The sequence below is a fragment of the Bombina bombina genome, chromosome 4 (assembly GCF_027579735.1).
Source record: "Bombina bombina isolate aBomBom1 chromosome 4, aBomBom1.pri, whole genome shotgun sequence".
NCBI lineage: Eukaryota > Metazoa > Chordata > Amphibia > Anura > Bombinatoridae > Bombina > Bombina bombina.
The window spans coordinates 93,266,046-93,292,898 of record NC_069502.1 but is presented as its reverse complement, the minus strand read 5'-3'; the positions used below and the strand labels follow the sequence as shown (position 1 = coordinate 93,292,898).

The following is a 26,853-nucleotide window of genomic DNA, read 5'->3' as shown; positions in this document are numbered from 1 at the left end:
GCCAGTTGGTTTAGATATCTACAACTTCAACACTTCTTGCAGACCCACAAACTCAAGCACTTAATGACTAGAGAACGTACCCCTTTGGAGAAACTTTGTACCCTTGACTCTCCGCTGACACGTGCCATTTCTACCTTATACCAACTTTTACTCAAACCCTCCGAATTTAAACAAACTCCAACTATAACATCTTGGCATAAAGAACTACCTTATACACTCTCTGAGGAGGAATGGTTTGATATTTTCTCATACACCAGCAAATCAGCTCATTCGGCCACTTTATTGGAAACCAATTATAAATTTTTGCTTCGCTGGTACCTTACTCCTCACAGACTAAAACATATATTTCCAGAAGCATCGGATAGATGCTGGAGGAAATGCTCAGGAGTGGGTACTCCCTACCATATCTGGTGGGAGTGTCCTAAAATTTTGAACTTTTGGACAGAAATCAACCAAGAAATGGGTAGATTGTTAAATCATAATATCACCCTAGATCCCCTCACATATTTATTTCATATTCTACCCAAATTCCATTTTAAGCAACACACTTCTCTTTTCCACTTAGCTATATGCAGCGCTAAACAAATAATTCCAAGGTTGTGGAAGTCTGAGGCCACACCAACTCTGTCGATGTGGAAAACACAAATGGAAAGGAACCTGTCATTAGAAAGATATTTTTACTACACAGTAGATAAACTGGACTTTTACGCTGAGATGATGTTTTTTTGGGAATCTTATTATAGCGCTAAAGAGACCTAGATCGTTTTGGGGGTATATCGGTACCATATGTGGTAATGACATACACTGACATACATTGAATATATTCGTACGCTCGGGTAAGACTTAATCCTCCATACATGAAGTTATTTATTAATAACACCAGCTTCTGGAAGTAACTCACACTCCTGACTGTATGGACTCTATCTAAAACCGAACTGACCTTAAGTATTATTTGAAATTCAGGCTTGGTAGGCCTTAAATTAGATCCTACGTGGATAGTATAATTTGACTAAAGTAGCTAAGTCAGACTGTAAGAGACCTATACGGATGTCAGGTAACACCTATGACTTAACACCTACTGATCATTCAATGTGTAGTGAAGAGGATTTATAAAGAGACTTTATGATATATCATATGCGCACGAATGTTTAAAGATAGAAATGAATATGTACCTAATTTTGTCCTATGTATTGTACATACTGTTGAAAACCTGTTTTTGTATTGCTTTACTGAGAAATTTTGATATAAATAAAAGATTAAACAAAAAAAAAAAAAAAGAAACAGATAGGGGAATAAAAACTTAATTTTGCAAGTTAGTTACCCCACTTGTGTTGCAGCAGCTAACGTTCAGTCTGTTCTGAGCTACACTCTCCCCAGAAAACAAAAAGACTGTACATACCATAGTGCTGATCTGAACCTGTCCTACACGAAGAAGAGGTCTCTTTCCATCACCTCCTGTAGGTCTGTGGGGACAAATATGGCCTTATGTGACATCCTATAAGACCATCAGCAGGGCAGCACCAGCATGGGGAGTGAAGTGATAATGTAGAAAAACTCTTCAGTTCCCATTGCTGAAACATCTGATGCTCCACCCTGAGAAAAATAGTACTCACTAGCACCATTTAAAAAACAAACTCTTGATTGAAGAATCTAAACTAACACCTCACTTTACCTCTACCTATCACTGGCAAAGAGAATGACTGGAGTGGGAGGGAAGGGAGGAGCTATATATACACAGCTCTGCTGTGGTGCTCTTTGCCTCCTCCTGCTGACCAGGAGGCATAATCCCATAAGTAAGGATGAAATCTGTGGACTCGTCATATCTTGTAAAAGAAAGAAATAAAGTGGAAGGGTATTTAAATTTGTATGATCTATCTCATTGGTTTTCAAACCTGTTCTCAGGCCTCCCTAGCAGATTATCAGGATTACCTTGGGTGAGAGCAGGTAAAATAACAATGTTTACTAATCGGCTGATTATTTCCAGATATCCTCAAAATCTGGTCTGTTAGGGAGGCCTGTGGACATTGAGACCAATCAGGGTTTTTTTTATCTCTTCAATAAATATTCATCTGAAGTAGACATTTTTATGAATACCCTCTTCACATACCATCTATACATTTTTGTAAATATTTTATTATATCTTTTTATGTGACAACACTGAAGAAATTACACTTTGCTCCATTGTAAAGTAGTGAGTGTACAGCCTGTATAACAGTGTAAATTTGCTGTCCCTTCAAAATAACTCAACACACAGCCATTAATGTCCAAATTGGGCCCGAAGTGTCAATATTTTCTGTGGCCACCATTATTTTCCAGCACTGCCTTAACCCTCTTGGGCATGGAGATCACCAGAGCTTCACAGGTTGCCACTGGAGTCCTCTTCCACTCCTACATGACAACATCACAGAGCTGGTGGATGTTAGAGACCTTGCGCTCCCCCACCTTCCGTTTGAGGATGCCCCATAGATGCTCAATAGGGTTTAGGTCTGGAGACATGCTTGGCCAGTCCATCATCTTTACCATCAACTGCTTTAGAAAGGCAGTGGTCAGTTGTGTTTGGGGCCGTTGTGTTGAAATACTGCCCTGCGGCCCAGTCTCCAAAGGGAGGGGATCATGCTCTGCTTCAGTATGTCACAATACATGTTGGCATTCACGGTTCCCTTAATGAACTGTAGTTCCCCAGTGCCGGCAGCACTCATGCAGGCCCAGACCATGACACTCCCACCACCATGCTTAACTGTAGGCAAGACACACTTGTACTCCTCACCTGGTTGCCGCCACACACGTTTGACACCATCTGAACCAAATAAGTTTATCTTTGTCTCATCGGACCACAGGACATGGCTCCAGTAATCCATGTCCTTAGTCTGCTTGTCTTCAGCAAACTGTTTGCGGGTTTTCTTTTGCATCATCTTTAGAAGAGGCTTCCTTCTGAGAGGACAGCTATGCAGACCAATTTTATGCAGTGTGCGGCATATGGTCTGAGCACTGACAGGCTGACCCCGCACCCCTTCAACCTCTGCAGCAATGCTGGCAGCACTCGTACGTCTATTTCCCAAAGGCAACTTCTTCTGTTCTGAGTGGAACCTGTCCTGTGAAATGGCTGTATGTTCTTGCCCAACATGCTGCAGCTCAGTTTCAGGGTCTTGGCAATTTTCTTATAGCCTAGGGCATCTTTATGTAGAGCAACAATTCTTTTTTTTCAGATCCTCAGAGTGTTCTTTGCCATGAGGTGCCATGTTGAACTTTCAGTGACCAGTGTGAGAGCGATAACACAAAATTTAACACACCTGCTCCCCATTTACTCCTGAGACCTTGTAACACTAATGAGTCACATGACACCGGGGAGGGAAAATGGCTAATTGAACCCAATTCGGACATTTCCACTTAGGGGTGTACTCACTTTTGTTGCCAGTATCACTGCTTGCTTTTCCCCAGTAAAACTCCATATACATTGCATTGGTAACAATGTATATGGAGTTTTACTGGGGAAAAGCAAGCGTGGATACTTGCCTAGATGTGCTAAATTCCTGCAAAAAAATTCTTATTGTATATATATATATATATATAAGATTGTAAGGAGAAGTGGCACACACCATCCACATTACTGCCTGGTGCTCTGCAAATTAGGTAGATGCAAACAGTCCCCAGAACACAAAACCTGGCCAAGGATGTGTAGTGAAACTGGAAAGAAGCAGGCAACTCAGGATACTTTTCCAATCAGCCTTTAATCCATAAAGTGCTTGAACAAACAAAAGGGCCTTAACGTTTCGGTTCCAATCCGAACCTTTTTGAAACGGAGCCCATCAAAGACATACAGTGCTCCCAACCTAACCCCCCTTATATACCCTGTGTGATCTATAATGTAAAACGCAAATGAACATCCTTTTTACTGGGAGACAAATATTAGGTCGTATGCTATAAAGGGGTGCTAAAATAAGCAGTACTTTCTAATATAGGGTCACAGAATTGCTAATCTGGCCCTATGTGGCCAATCTATACTATAAGTATCAATGGCATACTACAAATAATGCACAAACAAATACAAAACTCTTTGTAACATCAATGCCCAAGAAATAGGTAGAAATGAATAATCCTATGGAGGGGATTCCCGTAACTTGGTTATTTGTACCAGCATCCAAAATCAATCTGCATATTCAGGCCCTTAGGAGTAACTGTGTCAAAATAAAAAATCAATTTGGCTTCTAGACAGATAGGGCCGAATTAACAATTCTGTGACCCTATATTAGAAAGTACCGCTTATTTTAGCACCCCTTTATAGCATACAACCTAGTATTTGTCTCCCAGTAAAAGGGATGTTCATTTGCGTTATGTATTATATATAATGATTGTATACATAAAAATGCACATTATTGTATATGCACTTGTTTATTGTGTAAGGTTTAACAGGAACAGTTCCTTCTATCGCATTTCGATCTCGCCAGCATCCCACGGCTACGAACGGCTGTTTACCGTTTCCTTGACTACACCCAGACAGCCTGTTATTCCTATGACTGTGGCGGATGACGTCATCAGTATGCGCGGTTGCGCAATTAGCTCCGGTAGCGTGCCTGTATGGCTGGAGGTTTAGCAAAAGCGAGGTAACATACACATTTAGGTTTTACATTATAGATTAAACAGGGTATATATAAGGGGGGTTAGGTTGGGAGCACTGTATGTCCTTGATGGGCTCCGTTTAAAAAAGGTTCGGATTGGAACCGAAACGTTATGGGTTAAGGCCCTTTTGTTTGTTCAAGCACTTTATGGATTAAAGGCTGATTGGAAAAGTATCCTGAGATGCCTGCTTCTTTCCAGTTTCACTACACATCCATGGCAAGGTTTTGTGTTCTGGGGACTGTGTGTATATATATATATATATATATATATATATATATATATATATATATATATATACACATAATTTAGTATAGCGAAATGTGATTGGTTAACCCTTTAAGGACACAGCTTTCAGTTTGCTCAATTGTTTTATGACGGAAAAATTCTGTCATATGTCCTTAAGAGGTTAAATGGCACAACAAATGTCAAGGAAAGCAGTCGTCTATAAATAACCATTTTGAGATCACTGTGTGCAGTTTTCTACCAAAACAATAAAAATAGGTCAGAATGTCTTACCAAGTGACTGTATACTACTGTTATACTGAGGTAATATGAAGAGGAAGGCTGTCTTTGCTGTAACCTGTTAAAAGTAAAGGAAAATAAAAATTAGTTATCTTAGGACCAAAGATAACACCGTTTTCTAGACGTTAGAAGGTATTTAATATACAAAAAGTAGCTTTCTTTTATTGATGGCAAACTTGATGAGTCTTTTGTGGCTAAACAGATACATAAGTGTCTTTTTGTTTTTAACAACAATGAAACAAACATTTGTGCAGTGCCCATTTCTTCTTTTCACAGCTCTACAAGTGAACTGGGGTCTCTACATAAAGGCCATATCTAGTTTGATGTTATAAATCTTCTAGTGTAACATGATCTGGCTAAGTGTTTAGAAAATGCAAGAGAAACAGGCAGTACATTTTGCCCATGCTCAGGAAAGGCAGAATGCAACGTTAGATACCAACATGTAAGCTCTCTCATTTCCCTGAGTGCAGGGGCTACAATACAAATTTCTAAGTGCTCGGTTTGCAAAACAAGTACATTTGTTTGCCTTTTTTTTTCCACACAATGTTTCTTTTTATGTTTCTTTTGAATTGGCACATTTTTTTTATCATATCTATTTAAAATCTTCTTGCTATTATGCCAAGCTTCTCCAGCTCTCTTAAAGTGAAAGTAAACTTTGGTGACTGAAAGCCCGTTTTTTAAAAATACTATTAAAAACAGGGGCACTTTCATTCATCAAAGTTTACAAAGCAGCCGTTTTGTTAAAAAAAATTACCTTTTTTTCTTTTAACATCCAGAGCAGCTTCCCCCACCTAGAGATCCTCTATTCACACGTCAGCAATGACTAATCCGGCTTCCGCCAATCACAGCATGGCCTCAGGCAATGACTACCCTGGGGGGAAAGCTGTGATTGGAGGAAGCAGGATTAGTCATTGCTGATGTGTAAATAGAGGATCTCTAGGTGGGGGAAGCTGCCCTAGCTGTGAAAAGAAAAAAAAAGGTAAATTTTTAACAAAACGGCTGCTTTGTAAACTTTAATGAATGAAAGTGCCCGTTTTTAATAGTAATTTTAAAAAAACGGGCTTTCATTCACCAAAGTTTGCCTTCACTTTAATTCTCTAAAACAAACTGATTGTACAAATAGTTAGAAATGTACACAAGTCATTAATTTGCGAGATACATCATAAAACAGATTTCAAATTACTCTTCTAGATACCGTTTGAGTTTACAAAGCTTTACGACTGTATGCTACCCCCCTGTATGGTACCCCTTGTGACTGCTATATACATTAAGCACAGGCAAATGCTCTTAAAAATTATGAGAAATAAACAAATACCATCAATATAAGTTGCATAAAGAGACAACAATTTAGTTTTATAAAATGTATAAAAAGGAGTTAAAAAAAGGAGTTAAAAACACAATATTGTGGAGGGGAAATGTGGGTTTCTTGTCACTTAAAGCATTTTATATTCTCAAATCACAAAGTGTTTACTGTCCCTTTAACGCAGGAAACAAAGCTAAAAGGAATTGTTTTCATATAGTAGTGTTCATAGTCTTTTAAGAGCTGTTCAAAATAATGACGGAAAATTGACTAGATTTGCTCTAAGACAAATAAATGATAGAAACCAAACAAATATTAGCAAACAAGGACACACTGTCAAAGAACAGAAATGCAATGCTGAGCAATATGCTTTAAGCAATAGTCTTGCAAGTCTTAAGGGGTCAATAGCAAAGTCAGCAGAGGGTTCACAAAAAGTTTATCTTTGTAAATTTTACACCCCCATGCCTAGCAAAATATGGCTTACTAAACAAAACTCTCTGGGAATGCGTGGTCTCTCCCACCCTACAGTAAATAAAGTGGTCAACAGCACTCAATGCCTACGGTTTTCCCATCACTCGTTAAAGGAGTTGAAGCCTGGGCCCTGTGCCAGGTATCAGCCTGTGTAAACACTGCCGCCAGCTGAGCTCTGAGCAATGCACCAGCTGGGTAGTGCCACACTGGCTCATTTCACAAACTGCCACAAGATGTACACTGGGGCAGCAGAGCAGGGACTTTGCTTTCTGCAATACATGGGAAACACTCACATTGCATTTGTCTATATCAGAATCCCAAAGTAGATTTTCTCTTATAGGGAGTGATTGCAATTTATCGCATGAAGGTGAAGCCCTCGCACCTGCACATCAGTCTGTAGTAGATATGTGAATATTTTGTTCACTTCCAAATGTTCATTGTGGCATTTGGTTCATCTTGAAGCCAGGAACCAGGGTCCCACATGCTAGCTTCTAGCAAAACAGATTAGGATACAATTAAGGAGACACAAGTTAAGTTAGCATGTGTGACTGTAGATTAGGGACCCAGAAGAAGGTGCCTTGACGTGGCACCTAGCCTATAACCAATTCGTCAAATGCTATAAATTTTGTATTGCATATATATATATATATATATATATATATATATATATATATATATATATATATATATATACACACACACATACATATATACAGTATCTCGAAAAAAGTGAGTACACCCCTCACAATTTTGAAAATATTTTATTATATCTTTTCATGTGACAACTTTGAAGACACTTTTCTACAATGTAAAGTAGTGAGTGTACAGCCTGTATAACAGTGTAAATTTGCTGTCCCTTCAAAATAACTCAACACACAGCCATTAATGTCTAAACCGTTTTCAACATAAGTGAGTACACCCCTAATTGGAAATGTCCAAATTGGGCCCTTAGTGTCAATATTTTCTGTGGCCACCATTATTTTCCAGCACTGCCTTAACCCTCTAGGGCATGGAGTTCACCAGAGCTTCACAGGTTGCCCACTGGAGTCATCTTCCACTCCTCCATGATGACATCACAGAGCTGGTGGATGTTAGAGAGCTTGCGCTCCCCCACCTGCCGTTTGAGGATGCCCCACAGATGCTCAATAGGGTTTAGGTCTGGAGACATGCTTGGCCAGTCCATCACCTTTACCCTCAGCTTCTTTCGCAAGGCAGTGGTCTTGGAGGTGTGTTTGGGGTCGTTATCATGTTGGAATACTTCCCTGCGGCCCAGTCTCCGAAGGAAGGGGATCATGCTCTGCTTCAGTATGTCACAGTACATGTTGGCATTCATGGTTCCCTCAATGAACTGTAGCTCCTCAGTCCCGGCAGCACTCATGCAGGCCCAGACCATGACATTCCCACCACCATGCTAGACTGTAGGCAAGACACACTTGTCTTTGTACTCCTCACCTGGTTGCCACGACACACGCTTGACACCATCTGAACCAAATAAGTTTATCTTGGTCTCATCGGATCACAGGACATGGTTCACGTAATCCATGGCTTTCTGTGCATCATCTTTAGTAGGGGCTTCCTTCTGGGACGACAGCCATGCAGACCAATTTGATGCAGTGTGCGGCGTATGGTCTGAGCACTGACAGGCTGACACCCCACCCCTTTAACCTCTGGATATGAGGCTCAGCATGTGTACTCAACTTCTTTAGCCGACCATGGCAAGGCCTGTTCTTAGTGGAACCTGTCCTGTGAAACTGCTGTATGGTCTTGCTCACTGTGCTGCAGCTCAGTTTAAGGGTCTTGGCAATCTTCTTATAGCCTAGGCCATCTTTATGTAGAGCGAGAGAGAGTGAGAGAGTGCGAGAGAGAGTGAGAGAGTGCGAGAGAGAGTGAGAGAGCGCGAGAGTGAGAGAGCGCGAGAGTGAGAGAGCCCAGGAGAGAGAGAGACGCGAGAGAGAGAGAAAGAGAAAAAAGAGAGAAAAAAGAGAGAGAAAGAGAGAGAAAGATTAACTTAATCCTCAAAAATACATTTCCACTGCATTTCAGTCCTGCCGCAAAAGGACCAGCTGACATCATGTCAGTGATTCTCTCATTAACACAGGTGTCAGTGTTGACGAGGCCAAGGCTGGAGACCACTCTGTCATGCCGAGTTAGAATAACAGACTGGCCGCTTTAAAAGGAGGGTGGTGCTTTAAATCATTGTTTTTCCCATTAACCATGGTTACCTGCAAGGAAACTTGTGCAGTCATCATTGCTTTGCACAAAAAGGGATTCACAGGGAAGGATATTGCTGCTACTAAGATTGCACATAATTCAAGCATGTATTGGATCATCAAGAACTTCAAGGAGAGAGGTTCAATTGTTGTGAAGAAAACTTCAGGGCGCCCAAGAAAGTGCAGCAAGCACCAGGACCGTCTCCTAAAGTTGATTCAGCTGCGGGATCAGGGCACCACCAGTGCAGAGCTTGCTCAGGAATGGCAGCAGGCAGGTGTGAGTGCATCTGCATGTACAGTGAGGCGAAGACTTTTGCAGGATGGCCTGGCGTCAAGAAGGGCAGCAAAGAAGCCACTTCTCTCCAGGAAAACATCAGGGACAGACTGATATTCTGCAAAAGGTACAGGGATTGGACTGCTGAGGACTGGGGTAAACTCATTTTTTCTGATGAATCCCCTTTCTGATAGTTTGGGGCATCCGGAAAAAACCTTGTCTGGAGAAGAAAAGGTGAGCGCTACCATCAGTCTTGCGTCATGCCAACAGTAAAGCATGCTGAGACCATTCATGTGTCATGTGGTGCTTTTCCGTTAAGGGAGTGGGCTCACTCACAATTTTGCCTAAGAGAACAGCCATAAATAAAGAATGGTACAAAAACATCCTCCAAGAGCAACTTCTCCGAACCATACAAGAACAGTTTGGTAACGAAAAAAAATGCCTTTCCAGCATGATGCAGCAACTTGCCATAAGGCAAAAGTGATAACTAAGTGGCTTGGGGAACAAAACATCGAAATTTCAGGTCCATGGCCAGGAAACTCCCCAGACCTTAACCAATTGAGAACTTGTGGTCAATCCTCAAGATGCGGATGAACAAATCCCCCCCCCCCCCAAATTCTGACAAACTCCAAGCATTGATTATGCAAGAATGGGCTGCCATCAGTCAGGATGTGACCCAGAAGTTGATTGACAGCATGCCAGGGTGAATTGCAGAGGTCTTGAAAAAGAAGGGTCAACCCTGCAAATATTGACTCTGCATAAACAATGTAATTGTCAATAAAAGCCTTTGACACCTATGAAATGCTTGTAATTATAGTTCATTATACCATAGTAACATCTGACAAAAAGATCTAAAAACACTGAAGCAGCAGATTGTGTGAAAATATTTGTGTCATTTATATATATATATATATATATATATATATATATATATATATATATATATATATATATATATATATATATATATATATATATATTTCATTGTTTTACATTTTTCATTTCTTTTTCATTCTTTTTAATTTCTTTCATGTAATTAGCAAGAGTCCATGAGCTAGTGACGTATGGGATATACATTCCTACCAGGAGGGGCAAAGTTTCCCAAACCTCAAAATGCCTATAAATACACCCCTCACCACACCCACAAATCAGTTTTACAAACTTTGCCTCCTATGGAGGTGGTGAAGTAAGTTTGTGCTAGATTCTACGTTGATATGCGCTCCGCAGCAAGTTGGAGCCCGGTTTTCCTCTCAGCGTGCAGTGAATGTCAGAGGGATGTGAAGAGAGTATTGCCTATTTGAATGCAATGATCTCCTTCTACGGGGTCTATTTCATAGGTTCTCTGTTATCGGTCGTAGAGATTCATCTCTTACCTCCCTTTTCAGATCGACGATATACTCTTATTTATATACCATTACCTCTGCTGATTTTCGTTTCAGTACTGGTTTGGCTTTCTACAACATGTAGATGAGTGTCCTGGGGTAAGTAAGTCTTATTTTCTGTGACACTCTATGCTATGGTTGGACACTTTTTTATAAAGTTCTAAATATATGTGTTTAAACATTTATTTGCCTTGATTCAGGATGTTCAACGTTCCTTATTTTCAGACAGTCAGTTTCATATTTGGGATAATGCGTTTGAATCAATCATTTTTTCTTACCTTAAAAAAATTTGACTTTTTCCCTGTGGGCTGTTAGGCTCGCGGGGGCTTAAAATGCTTCATTTTATTGCGTCATTCTTGGCGCAAACGTTTTTGGCGCAAAAAATCTTTTCTGTTTCCGGCGTCATACGTGTCGCCGGAAGTTGCGTCATTTTCTTATATAGGTCATATTTCCCAGATTGTGCACATCATGTATATTTTTTAAGTATATTTTTCATGTATTTTTGTACATTGAAGTGGTTTAGCTAATGGGGGTGCACACTTATTCTCTGCTCACTTACAGACCTACATCTATACAGGGTATATCACGCAGAATTTATGCCCCTGTGTAATTGTGTAATTACCATTGTTTCAGGTCTGTATGTATTGCTGGCTTACTATACATTATGTGTGTATATTCCTGTCTTGTCACTGTACTGGTAACATTATGACTGCTGTGCCCTGCCTGTATGGCAGTAACAGCGTGTTTTCCGACGTGACAGCTGCTGTTTGTTTTCCCAGCTGATCAACGCGATGACGCAATAGGCGCCGCCCCCTGTGACACACGCTGGTATTGCGGTCCTCGACGGGAACGCAGCAGCCAAGCTTCAAGGTGCTTAATATGCGTATTACTGTATATTATCTTGACTTATATGACGTTGTATATATACCTGAATGTGGATCATATGATTGGCCTCCCCGTTTGTGAGTGTGAATGCGCGGATCGCAATGGTGACACTACGGTGTCTGCATACTTGTACATAACACTGTGTGGGATGTGGCGTATTTACTTGGTTTAAGTGAGTCTGTATCCATGGTGTTAAAAACATTATTTCTCTGTGCAGGTACCTCTAAAACATATTAAGGTTTTCTCTGCTTTTTTGCAATTTGTAAAATTAGCTTGTTCTGTTTACATTGGATCTTATGAGAACTGTTGTGGTCCTGATGTCACGTGTTATGTCTTGCCTGCCTATTGGGTGAGCTGTGTGGGTGTGTATATTGTTTAGAGAGGTTGCTATGACAACCTTTTGGCAGGTTTTTTTCACCTAGGGGGTGGGATTGGTGTTTCATTGGTAGTTTGTTTGTATAAAGGAATGCATTTCACTTGTATTCTTTGAGGAAGGGGATAAGGTCCCCGAAACGTCACAAATACACAAATAAAAGCACATATGTAAAAGGACCAGTGAGTGCTAGCCATCTGTTTATTGATATTCATCCCCTGCATGCACCCTGGCAAGTTGACCTAAGAGTGCGAGTGCTCTCCAGTTGTCTATATATATATATATATATATATATATATATATATATATATATATATATATATATATATATATATATATATATATATATATATATATATACACATACATACATACATATACATACACACATACATATATACATACATACATATACATACACACATACATACACAGTATATCTCAAAATAGATTCACACTCACTGGACTTAAAATAACAAAACGTGGTTTATTGTGACGTTTCGGGGATCAAACCGCCCCCTTCTACAGGTTTATTTTGCAGTATTGAAAACCATTGTTCCCGACACCCTGGCCCGTCAATGAATAATATGTGTGTGTATATATATATATATATACCATTCCTAAATAATAGATTAGGTAAGGCTTTCCAATAAAAAAAAAAAACAATTTTACAGATATTTTTTTTTTGTCTGTGTATCCTCTAGTTCATACAACATTTACAGATATGGACAATGTAATAAGGGACTTTAATATCCAGCCAAGACAAACAATATTACTTTAGTAGCTAGTGAATTATGTAAGTGTACAGATGTCTTAAAAAAACACAAAAAACACAAGAGCCAAGAGTTCTGTTTACTAAGGTTTGTTGGGAAAGACCTAACTGTAAGATTCTAATCTGCGTGTTGGTTTTACAGGGTCACAGATAAAGCTGAATTTTGTACTCTCTTTATTTGTAATCACTGTCCAATAAAGCTTGAAAGCATTGTTACAGCTGTGACAACAATAAAAATCTAAAATTTCTTCCAATATCCTAAACTCTAATATTCTTCATTAGTAAAGAATCACGGATTTATCCCCTTTGTTGAGAAATGACAACACATTGAAATAATCTTCATTAAAGCAATACTAAACCCACATTTTTTCTTTAATGATTCAGATAGAACATGCAATTTTAAGCAACTTTCTAATTTACTCCTATTATAAATTTTTCTTTGTTCTCTTGCTTTTCTTTATTTAAGCTTTTCCCGCCGTTGTATTCCGTCACAGTGGAGCTGGGCTTTAAAGCCGTTATGACGGAATACATACAGCGTCATAGCCAACGGCTGTCCTGAAGCCAACTGCGCTTGCAGGATTTGATTGCCGTCTGGAGGGCGTTCCTAGCGTCACAGGGACGTCCCCCAGACCCGATCCCATAATTGAAATCTTGCGATCGTAGACTTTGTAACCCGGTCACAAAAGGGTTAAAAGCAGGAATGTAAAGCTTAGCAGCCGGCCCATTTTAGTTTCAGCACCCTGGATAGCGCTTGCTTATTGGTGGCGCTTCTGAACCAAAAATGGGCCGGCTCATCACCTTTACATGTCTGCTTTTAAAATAAAGATAGCAAAAGAACAAAGTAAAATATATAATAGTTATGTGCGAACTGACTCATGACCGTTCGCAAGTCTTTAATATATGCAAATAAGTTGTCTGGAAATGCCTAATTATTGTATTAAAATGCCTGTATATATTCACAGTTTTCATATAATTATGAAAAGTGGCGCATGCAATATTCACTGTTTTTAACCCTTTGAGTGCTAACGACGGCTCTGAGCCGTCACAGAGTTTCCCACTCTGGTGCTAATGACGGCTCAGAGCCGTCACTAGCACTCTCCCACCTTGAGGGAGATCTGGGGGCTCCCACCCGCTCCTACCCCGGCGATTGTGCCTGTAGAGTGACAGGCATCGCCGGTGCTTCCCGTTTTGCGTGGTGACGTCACCGCGCAACTTTATTTATACTTAACAATGTTAAGTATAGGAGCAGGGGGCATGCTGCTTAGAAGCCTGTATCTCAGGCATTTAAGCAGCTACAGACCCCCAAGACCATTGGAAAGGTAATCGCCTAACCTTTCCAACAGTGTAAGTCTTGGGGGTCTGAAAAAAATAAAAAGTTAAAAAAAATTGTTCAAAAAATTAAAAAAACATTAAAAAAATCTTAGCACCAAGGTGGGAAAGTGCTTAGCACTCAAAGGTTTAAATTAATCTCGCCAATTTGTATGTTGCGAGGTTGTGAAAAATAAAGAGCAATATTCTTTTTCTTGCCGTCTTTTTCTTGCCGTAATGGCTGTATCTAGGGTTAGAAATTGCCCACAACAAGGCGCATAACCTGAAGAAGAATAATTAAATAGCAAAAAGGTATATACAGATTTATAAAAAAGTAAAATAATTTTAAGTTTAATTGAAATAAGTGTACTAAAAAGAACTAAGATAAGCTCCAAAAAACAGGTAATCTTCCTCAATGAAAGAGAGCCAAAGAAGGGGCAAAATAAAAATATTTAAAGGACCGCTTAATGCACGTAGAAACCAAAAGTAAAATAAAAGTACCATTGCATAGTCAAGATAAGAGAGTCACAATCATAATTTATATATAAATTGAATTAATACATTTCAAGAAAATTTAATTTAAAACTACATCTTGTTCCATTTTTCCGCAACAGCATGACCTTCCCTGGCCAGAGGGTGTTTTCCCTCAGTTACTAACAATGTTCTTTTTGAGCCAATAATTGGAGCACTAATTTACATTGATATTTTCAATGTGCGAGTGAGCGCACGCTCAAATGATCCCCCCTTCCGCGCATGCATATACCCCCCCCCCGCGTGCGTGCATGTGACCCCTGAACGTGCTCGAAAACACCAACTTACACGGCTGAAAAGGGAACAGCTTCTCTGTATGGACAGCCTAGAGCTGTCAGTGTAATTTTATCCCTTAAGCTGTGAAGGGGTATAAGGCTTTCTTCTCATTAAAGAGATTGCGTTGTGAGAGTGCACCAAAGATTGAGAGTTACACCTATTAACGTATTAACATAGCTACACAAACTGCTGCGGGAAAATAGTTCTCAAAACGTGCACACACCTGAGTGTACCCCAGTATGCTCTCATGTATAGAACCCGAGTTTCAACCAAGGAGACTGAAAGTAGATGAAAACTGGAAACACAAACTGAATCATAAATTGTTAAATGGACACTCCATACCTTTGAGGATAGGAGAGCTCAAAACCGAACATTATTTTAGAAGAAAATCTCTTTAAATGTGATGGTAAACTCTCCCCTTTTTAAAAACAGACCCGAAATGTTTTTGATATTTTAGATATTTAATTCAGAATTAAATATATTAAAAATATTAATTTAGAGTTTAATTCATCAGTTGTAACGAAGTTGTGCTATAACTTACTTTTTAATATAGTGTTAAAATTAAAATTCCCCAACGTCCACTTAATTTAATGTCTAGTTCATTTTTCTGTTAGCTAATGGTTTGAAACTTTGAATTGTTCTCCAATCAGCACTCTAGCTACAAGAGTGCCATATGGGGAGAGTACTGATTGGACATCAATTCAAACCTTTAGCTAACAGAAAAAATGACTTTGAAGTGGGCAGTGGAGAGCAGGTAAACTCCATCTAAAATACCACTAAAATTCTGCATCTGTTTTTATAAAGCAGGGAGTTTACAATCATTTTAATCAGTGACATTTGAAAGCAAAATTGGCAAGAAAATAGTAAAATAAATGTCTCTTATTACATATTATTAAAGTAACAAAAACAGCAGTGTGACAGTGTTAAAAAGGCAAAAGTGGGGGGCGGAGCCGACTCTCAAACTGAGCAGACGTAGATTTTAGGAGCTCCTGCTCTAATGAACTAACAAAGGTTGCAAATAGCCCTAAATTAATATCTCATCGGGCAAATATACTCTCAGATTGAATAATAGTCCTCTCTGACCACATCTTGAGACAACTGGCAGGAGACCACGAGACCAATCGAGGAGAAAGGGACGGTGGAGACTCAGCGTCTCCCTTGTTAGTGAAGAGCCGAATACTTGCATCACTTTATCGGAGCCCTTACATATGGTATAACAATTATCCACTAGACTTTTCTACAAGGATCATCCTTCAGGGATAGACCAGATTCCCCCGCTTGGATGAGAGGATGGATTCCCTAATACTAGATGCACTGATCCTATTAGGCTCCCGGATGGACGCCCAGTTTAACATCCTTTCTAAATGTTTCTCTTGCTGCCGGGAGGACACACCTAACCCCCCAGAGGACGAACTCGACAACCAATCCTCTTTGATGACACAACTGCCCCAAAGGGACAAGATGGCGGACACAGCCAGACAAGGCCCATCTGCGTTACCCCAGCAGTTTGATTTTACCGCAGACTGCACCATAATGCACCTGACTCCTGTTCCAGAGCGGCCGGTCGGAGTAGGGGAGGAGGTAAACATATATGCACGCAACAGCTTTGAAGATGATCCACCTCACCCTCTATACCTGAAAGTTACACACCCTCGCTTTTTCAGAGAGGAGACCGATGGCGCTCTGAGAGTTTCGCTTGAAGATAGAGGAGGGAGGCCCAAGTCCTTATCCGAGATACAGCACAGCAGCACTTCCGTTTTGTCCCTTCCAGAGTTCCCTCTACGCGGTGAGCAACCTAGATCTCAGGACAGCACAGACCAGAAAAATCTGTCTCCCCTACCCGAGCCCCATGGCGACTTTCAAGTGAGCTCCATGATCCGAGCTTTAAACTGTGATGCTGAACTGACTTGTAGTGCCCTCCATGATCCTCAAGCTAGGCTACGCCGCAAGATTGGCATTGGGTGATGATAGTTTTCACTGTAGCTCATGCTCATTTAGCGTATAAGCAAGTGTTAAATAGTTTTGTGATTTTTGTTATATCACTTCTCAATACTTTATTATTTTTCTGTTGGGATATTGTGGGAGATTATAAGATGTAATAGAAGAGATTTACTGCATAAAATGTGCTTCTTGTTTACTGGGGGCTAATTAAGTTTACAGCCATGTGGTTATACTTTCTTGTTACTCCTAGTGTGAGATAAAGAGTGTTGTTAAGGTCCCTACATACGTCATGAAGACTATCTTTGTAAATTGCAGGCAGGACTGTACTTGTTGCACATTGCTATTTACATCATACACATATTTGATGGACCATTTAGTTATGATAATTTCCTCTTCTATGGGTGCTTATCCTGACCACTATAGATAATGACAGACTGCATGTGTACTCCTACAGTATTGCCCCTAGATAAGAAACACTTTACAATTGCCTAAACTTAGTTAATATGCATTTATGGGGGGCTTTCAGGCCTAAACATTTCAGTGACTTACCCCTTACATAATATAGCCCTTGGGGACATGTAAAACATTAAGGAGTACCATTCATGCACTTTGCATTACGCCAATTTAGACATGCTATCACGATTTGTCTCTCCCGCTCTCCTCAGTACAGCAAATATATTGTACACCACAAGCTTTGGACTACCTAGCGAATTGTTATAGCCCTATCATATTCCTCTCTCACCATGATGGTTCAGGCGCCATCAACGGCTATTCACACAAACCTCAGTTAAACTATAGAGGATAATTTCCCCCGCTAATTATTCTTTGCTTTATATGACATTTCTATGTATAAAACCTAACACTACATCTGTAGTAAAACAGGCTCATACCCCATATGGTCTATTATTCACACATAAATTTATTTGGTAATTATACATGTTAATGTATTGGTTTTTTATACTGTGTTAAGATTATGATTTCTAGGTCCTGGAATGTACATATGGGGAATTCCCTCTATAAGGTTCATATTATGTGTTCCTAACTACTAGACTCGCCTATTGAACCGATGATTATAATTTAACTATCCTCTCCCTTCAAGTCCCCCAGGGGGTCTGAAATTACAGTAGAGCTATCCATTTCTAGCCTAGTAAACTAGATTTGGCACCCCCATTTCAATACCCCCGTCCTATGTTATTTGCTATATCATTTGCTTGTCTTCTACAACATAACTTCCCCTAGGGTGCAAATAGAATGTTTTGACCTCCCCCCCAGCTACCATTGATATATCTATCTCCGCCCCATAGGTACACATAGCACACAAGATGCTTCCCATAGCTTCCTATTTTAGTAATTGCTCTTTGTACATCTATAGCATACATAGTCCTATAAATAAGCCCATCCTGCTGCCCTATCACAGTCGGCTCCGCCCTCCTTGCTTTTTTCCTTCCCCTTCCCTTCCCCCCCATAATTTGAGTGGCTCTTGCCCACTGCAACACCCCTTCTTTCCTGTTCTCTACGACCTACTTGTGGTCCTTTTAAACGCTAATTCCCCAAATCACGAAAGGAATTTTCACTTTATTCATTTTATAGGTGTGGAGATCAGATTCCAATTATTAAAACATAAAATGAAGTTCTATCTTAGTTTGCCCAAACTTATATTTGACACCTCTCTAGACATAACATAGGTTTCCATTCGTTAAGGCTGGCCTTTTAATATTTCTACTGTTATGATTATCTTTGTAAGCCCTAACATTCATGACTCAATTTGATGCCTGGAACAGTTACTTCCCTACTAGCCGTATAGATAATTTACATGTCACAATATTGTGTGTTGTACTCGGATGTTAATCTTTTGGATGGGCAAATGTTGTATTTTGTATTTTATTTCTTTTTGAAACTTCAATAAAAAATTGCTTTTTTTTAAAAAAAAAAAGCCGTAAGTGTACTTAAAGGGACATGAACCCACAATTATTTTCTTTTAGGATTCAGATCAAGCATACAATTTAAACTTTACTATTTAATCATTATCAATTTTGCTTCATTCTCCTGCCATCCTTTGTTAAAGGAGCAGAAATGCACTAATGGGAGCAAGCTGAATACATATTGTGATCAAGTGACAATAGGCATATGTGCTCCCTGTACTGTACTGCTGTGCCTAAGCCTACCAAGGTAGTCTTTTCAACAAAAAATAACAAGAGAATTAAACAAATTTGATAATAGAAGTAAATTGGAAATTAGTCTAAAATTATTGGGTTTCATGAACGTTTAAAGGGACAGTATACACTCATTTTCATATAACTGCATGTAATAGACACTACTATAAAGAATAATATGCACAGATACTGATATAAAAATCCAGTATAAAACTGTTTAAAAACTTACTTAGAAGCTGTCACTTTGGCTCTGTTGAAAAGGTAGCTGGAAAGCCCACTGCAAGTGGCAAATAAGACACTCCCCCCCTCCCCCTTCTTTTGCATATGAAAAGACCCTTTACACAAACAGGAGCAAGCTGGAGTAGGTAGTCGAGCGTATTCACATAAAACTTTGGGGCTTGGTTAGGAGTCTGAAAATCAGAGCAATGTTATTTAAAAATAAGCAAAACTATACATTAATTTAAAAAAAAAAACTTTATGGGCTATATAAATAGATTATCTACAAAACATTTATGCAAAGAAAAAATGAGTGTATAATGTCCCTTTAAGCAACCAGCAGATAAGAGATTTGTATTTAAAGTCGATTCAAACAGCCTTCAAAAATGGCTGGTCTCTCCCTAACACGAAAATGGGATGCTAATTTCTAAATTAAAATCTAAAAGTATTGGTGGAAGTTTCAACAAAAACAGCCATTTTAAATGAGAAAATAAAAGTAAAGGGGCTCTTTGTAACAAACTCAAAAAGATAAAATGGATCATTGATAACGCATTAAAAAAATGAACATTTTACAGTACACCGTCCCTTTAAATAATAAATAAAATAAGCCACAAGGCCAAATTTTCCGAAATTGTGACCAAGAAGTAGGAATTACAGTTATAATGAAGTCATATACGCTTGTTGCCCTTACTATTTATGCTGATATATCAGACAATTATGGAATCTCATCTCACAGAGAATAGATCTGCTCTATAAAATACAAATATAGGACGACGACTCCATCTAATAATCGTCCTGCTAGTTCTGTATTTTTGTGACGGATGGTTGGTAATGCTATGTATGATATTTAATCAAGTTAATTTTCATTCTATTCTCAAAAAATATTTAAGACTCACAACTTTGAAGAAGGGGATAAATTATTAGAACCTATGTAACTCTCTAGAGTAGGGCTTATGGAATCCAGGAAGATTACTTCTGGTTGCTAACATCTTGGATTATACTAATACAGTATATCAATATAAAGTATTTCTGACGAGGCTCCTGGGCATTGCATTACAGCCTCCTCGATATTCTGACATAAATAAATAAATAGACCTAAAACTCAATACTGTAAATGAGAGCTTTTTAAATTTTTATAAAAGCATTTTGCAATATAAGAAAAAAAGATTGCTGCTAGTAAAAGCCATCGCTGTTTCAGTAATAGCTTTTACTCTGCACAGGGCATATGTACATATGCATATGTTTTCAAATAGAGTGGTTTAAAAAAGAAGCAGAAACCGTTGTCAAATCACTCGGTCTGAGTCATTGCTGATGAATACATGCCCTGCTGTCTCTCTGAGCAAGTGCAGTGTTTGAATAAGGAAAACAAGGGGCATATTTACATATGCTCCAGATTCGGTAACCGCAGCATTTTGCGAATACATTAGGATTTGAAAAAAACGTGTGCTTTCAAAAATGAAATGCATTCATGTGCATTTTAAATTTTGGGTTTTAAGTTTATTTAAATTGCATATCAAATTATCCTGCTCTGCCAGAGGCACATGATTTTTTGGCTTTTACAAATGAGCTGTATTTTATTTTCTGCTCCTTTAAAAAAGTAATAAACAAAAGAAAAAAAACACATTTTAATATCCCAAGGGAAATATTTGTGACATTCCCCGGTCTGATATTCTATATACACGATTAACTAGACACATTTCCGTTTGGCACGTTAAAATAGATCATTTCTTGGCTTACTGTAACATTCTGGTATAATACATTTTAGCTGTAAAATTTGATCTTGGGATAAATAAGTATTATTTCACTAGTAATGAGTTTGTTAATACAGTGGTATACTTCCCTGATACATGTCACTATTTACCTTATATGAAAATAGTGTGTTAAAGGGATAGGAAAGTCAAAATTAATCTTGTGTCATTCAGATAGAGCGTGCCATTTTAACACACTTTCAAATTTGCTTCTATTTTCAAATTGACTTTGCTCTCTTGGTATGCTTTGTTGAAAAACAGGGTGCTAACTATTAATGGCTACAAAAATCTGTCTTTTGTTATTGGCTCACTAAATGTGAGCAGCTAGCTCCCAATAGTGCTTTGCTGCTCAGAAGCAGACTTTAACTATGGGCTAGATTACAAGTGGTGCGCTAGCGCGGTTAACGCAAGTCACAATAAGTAATATAGTGACCGAGCTAACTTGCGTGGGGATTAAGAGTTGAAAGTGAACGCATTCGCTTAAAGGGACAGTCAAATCCAAAAAACTTTCATGTTTCAAATAAGGCATGTCATTTTAAACAACTTTCCAATTTACGTTTATCACCAATTTTGCTTTGTCCTCTTGGTATTCTTAGTTGAAAGCTAAAGCTAGAAAGGCTCATATGATAATTTCTAAGGCCGCCTCTTATCACATGCTTTTTTAATTGCTTTTCACAACAGGGGAGAGCTAGTTCATGTGAGCCATATAGATAACATTGTGATCACTCCCGTGGATTGTGCGATTGGCAGATACTGCACTAATTGGCTAAAATGAAAGTCAATAGACAATAAATAAAATGTCATGTGATCAGGGGGCTGTCAGAAGATGCTTAGATACAAGTTAATCACAGAGGTAAAAAGTATATTAATATAACAGTGTTGGTTATGCAAAACTGGGGAATGGGTAACAAAGGGATTATCTATCTTTTTAAACAACACACATTCTGGTGTTGACTGTCTCTTTAAGCACAAAATAAATTAGTGTGTCAAGTTTACGTAGCGTGTAGTGTAAGGGTTAAAAAAAATGTGCACCAAGCACAACATAAATACAGTAAAAACAGAATTTATGCTTACCTGATAAATTACTTTCTCCAACGGTGTGTCCGGTCCACGGCGTCATCCATAACTTGTGGGAATATTCTCTTCTCCAACAGGAAATGGCAAAGAGCACAGCAAAAGCTGTCCATATAGTCCCTCCCAGGCTCCGCCCCCCCCAGTCATTCGACCGACGGTTAGGAGAAAAAAAGGAGAAACTATAGGGTGCCGTGGTGACTGTAGTGTATGGAGAAAGAAATTTTTCAAACCTGATTAAAAAACCAGGGCGGGCCGTGGACCGGACACACCGTTGGAGAAAGTAATTTATCAGGTAAGCATAAATTCTGTTTTCTCCAACATTGGTGTGTCCGGTCCACGGCGTCATCCATAACTTGTGGGAACCAATACCAAAGCTTTAGGACACGGATGAAGGGAGGGAGCAAATCAGGTTACCTAAACAGAAGGCACCACGGCTTGCAAAACCTTTCTCCCAAAAATAGCCTCCGAGGAAGCAAAAGTATCAAATTTGTAGAATTTGGCAAAAGTGTGCAGAGAAGACCAAGTCGCTGCCTTACATATCTGATCAACAGAAGCCTCGTTCTTGAAGGCCCATGTGGAAGCCACAGCCCTAGTAGAGTGAGCTGTGATTCGTTCAGGAGGCTGCCGTCCGGCAGTCTCGTAAGCCAATCGGATGATGCTTTTCAGCCAGAAGGAAAGAGAGGTAGCATAAGCCTTTTGACCTCTCCTCTTGCCAGAATAAACGACAAACAGAAAAGAAGTTTGTCTGAAATCCTTTGTTGCTTTTAAATAGAACTTTAAAGCATGGACTACATCTAAATTGTGTAACAAACGTTCCTTCTTTGAAACTGGATTCGAACACAAAGAAGGAACAACTATTTCCTGGTTAATATTCTTGTTGGAAACAACTTTTGGAAGAAAACCAGGCTTGGTACGCAAAACAACCTAATCTGAATGGAACACCAGAAAGGGTGGGTCACACTGCAAAGCAGATAATTCAGAAACTCTTCTAGCAGAAGAAATAGCAACCAAAAACAGAACTTTCCAAGATAACAACTTGATATCTATGGAATGTAAGGGTTCAAACGGAACCCCTTGAAGAACTGAAAGAACTAAATTTAGACTCCAGGGAGGAGTCAAAGGTCTGTAAACAGGCTTGATCCTGACCAAAGCCTGTACAAAAGCTTGAACATCTGGCAGAGCTGCCAGTTGTTTGTGTAACAAGACAGAGCAGAAATCTGTCCTTTTAGAGAACTCGCTGACAATCCCTTATCCAAACCTTCTTGGAGAAAGGAGAGGATCCTGGGAATTTTAATCTTACCCCATGAGAATCCATTGGATTCACACCAACAGATATATCTTTTCCATATTTTATGGTAAATCTTTCTAGTCACTGGTTTTCTGGCTTGGACAAAAGTATCTATCACTGAATCCGAAAACCAGCGCTTGGATAAAATCAAGCGTTCATTTTCCAAGCAGTCAGCTGGAGAGAAACTAGATTTGGATGTTCGAATGGACCTTGCACTAGAAGATCCTGTTTCAAAGGTAGCTTCCATGGTGGAGCCGATGACATATTCACCAGGTCTGCATACCAAGTCCTGCATGGCCACGCAGGGGCTATCAGAATCACCGAGGCCTTCTCCTGTTTGATCCTGGCTACCAGCCTGGGAAGGAGAGGGAACGGCGGAAACGCATAAGCTAGGTTGAACGACCAAGGCGCCACTAATGCATCCACTAGAGTCGCCTTGGGATCCCTGGATCTGGACCCGTAGCAAGGAACCTTGAAGTTCTGACGAGACACCATCAGATCCATGTCTGGAATGCCCCACAATTGGGTCAACTGGGCAAATACCTCCGAGTGAAGTTCCCACTCCCCCGGATGGAAAGTCTGACAACTCAGATAATCCGCCTCCCAGTTGTCTACTCCTGGGATGTGGATTGCAGATAGGTGGCAGGAGTGATCCTCCGCCCATTTGATGATTTTGGACACCTCTCTCATCGCCAAGGAACTCCTTGTTCCCCCCTGATGGTTGATGTAAGCAACAGTCGTCATGTTGTCTGACTGGAATCTTATGAATCTGGCCTTCGCTAGTTGAGGCCAAGCCCGGAGAGCATTGAATATCGCTCTCAGTTCCAGAATGTTTATCGGGAGAAGAGACTCTTCCCGAGACCATAGACCCTGAGCTTTCAGGGAGTCCCAGACCGCGCCCCAGCCTAATAGACTGGCGTCGGTCGTGACGATGACCCACTCTGGTCTGCGGAAGCTTATTCCCTGGGACAGGTGATCCTGGGTCAGCCACGAACGGAGTGAGTCTCTGGTCATCTGATCTACTTGAATCATTGGAGACAAGTCTCTATAGTCCCCATTCCACTGCTTGAGCATGCACAGTTGTAATGGTCTTAGATGAATTTGAGCAAAAGGAACTATGTCCATTGCTGCAACCATCAACCCTACTACTTTCATGCATTGAGCTATGGAAGGCTGCAGAATAGAGTGAAGAACTTGACAAGCGTTTAGAAGCTTTGACTTTCTGACATCTGTTAGGAAAATCTTCATTTCTAAAGAATCTATTATTGTTCCCAAGAAGGGAACTCTTGTCGACGGAGACAGGGAACTCTTTTCTACGTTCACCTTCCACCCGTGAGATCTGAGAAAGGCTAGAACAATGTCTGTATGAGCCTTTGCTTTGGAAAGAGACGACGCTTGGATTAGGATGTCGTCCAGGTAAGGTGCCACTGCAATACCCCTTGGTCTTAGAACCGCTAGAAGGGACCCGAGCACCTTTGTGAAAATCCTTGGAGCAGTGGCTAGCCCGAATGGAAGAGCCACGAACTGGTAATGCTTGTCCAGAAAGGCGAACCTTAGGAACTGATAATGATCTTTGTGGATAGGAATATGTAGATACGCATCCTTTAAATCCACGGTAGTCATAAATTGACCCTCCTGGATTGTAGGTAAAATCGTTCGAATGGTTTCCATTTTGAACGATGGAACTCTGAGAAATTTGTTAAGAATTTTTAAATCCAGAATTGATCTGAAAGTTCCCTCTTTCTTGGGAACTACAAACAGATTTGAGTAAAACCCCTGACCTTGTTCCACCGTTGGAACTGGGTGTATCACTCCCATCTTTAACAGGTCTTCTACACAATGTAAGAATGCCTGTCTCTTTATTTGGTTTGAAGATAAGCGAGACATGTGGAACCTTCCCCTTGGGGGTAGTTCCTTGAATTCTAGAAGATAACCCTGAGAGACTATTTCTAGTGCCTAGGGATCCTGAACATCTCTTGCCCAAGCCTGAGCAAAGAGAGAGAGTCTGCCCCCTACTAGATCCGGTCCCGGATCGGGGGCTACCCCTTCATGCTGACTTGGTAGCAGCAGCAGGCTTCTTGGCCTGTTTACCCTTGTTTCAGCCTTGCATCGGTTTCCAAGCTGGTTTAGTCTGGGAAGCGTTACCCTCTTGTCTAGAGGCTGCAGAGTTGGAAGCCGGTCCGTTCCTGAAATTGCGAAAGGAACGAAAATTAGACTTATTCTTAGCCTTGAAAGGCCTATCTTGTGGGAGGGCATGGCCCTTACCCCCAGTGATGTCTGAAATAATTTCTTTCAATTCTGGCCCAAAAAGGGTCTTACCTTTGAAAGGGATATTAAGCAATTTTGTCTTGTTAGATACATCCGCTGACCAAGACTTTAGCCAGAGCGCTCTGCGCGCCACAATTGCAAACCCTGAATTTTTCGCCGCTAATCTTGCTAACTGCAGAGCGGCATCTAAAATAAAGGAATTAGCTAACTTAAGTGCGTGAATTCTGTCCATGACTTCCTCATACGGAGTCTCCCTACTGAGTGACTATTCCAGTTCCTCGAACCAGAACCACGCCGCTGTAGTGACAGGAATAATACACGAAATAGGTTGAAGGAGGTAACCTTGCTGTACAAAAATCTTTTTAAGCAAACCCTCCAATTTTTTATCCATAGGATCTTTGAAAACACAATTGTCCTCAATAGGAATGGTCGTGCGTTTGGCTAGTGTAGAAACCGCCCCCTCGACCTTAGGGATTGTTTGCCATAAGTCCTTTCTGGGGTCGACCATAGGGAATAATTTCTTAAATATAGGAGGAGGGACAAAAAGGTATGCCTAGCTTCTCCCACTCCTTATTCACTATGTCCGCCACCCGTTTAGGTATCGGAAAAGCATCAGGGTGCACCGGGACCTCTAGGAACTTGTCCATCGTGCACAATTTTTCTGGGATGACCAGATTGTCACAATCATCCAGAGTAGATAGCACCTCTTTAAGCAATGCGCGGAGATGCTCTAATTTAAATTTAAATGTCAAAACATCAGGTTCTGCCTGCTGAGAAATTCTTCCTGTATCAGAAATTTCCCCGTCTGACAAAACCTCCCTCATTGCCACTTCAGATTGGTGTGAGGGTATGACAGAAAAATTATCATCAGCGCCCTCCTGCTCTACAGTGTTTAAAACAGAGCAATCGCGCTTTCTCTGAAATGCTGGCATTTTGGATAAAATATTTGCTATGGAGTTATCCATTACTGCCGTCAATTGTTGCATAGTAACATGCATTGGCGCGCTAGAAGTACTAGGGGTCTCCTGCGTGGGCAAAACTGGTGTAGACACAGAAGGAGATGATGTAGAACTATGTCTACTTCCTTCATCTGAGGAATCATCTTGGGCAACTTTACTATTTGTGACAGTACTGTCCTTACTTTGTTTGGACGCTATGGCACAATTATCACACATATTAGAAGGGGGGAGTCACATTGGCTTCCATACATACAGAACATGATCTATCTGAAGGCACAGACATGT

At 40.1% G+C, this 26,853-nt stretch overlaps 1 protein-coding gene across 1 annotated transcript in view; it reads right to left on the bottom strand.

Moving 5' to 3' along the window:
- TRAM2 (translocation associated membrane protein 2) overlaps positions 1-26,853 on the bottom strand; it is a 208,692-nt gene that overhangs the window by 71,770 nt on the left and 110,069 nt on the right. The window contains exon 2 of the mRNA XM_053709551.1: positions 5,134-5,197. Within this exon, the coding sequence (XP_053565526.1) occupies positions 5,134-5,197 (64 nt within the window). The remainder of the gene's footprint in view (positions 1-5,133; positions 5,198-26,853) is intronic.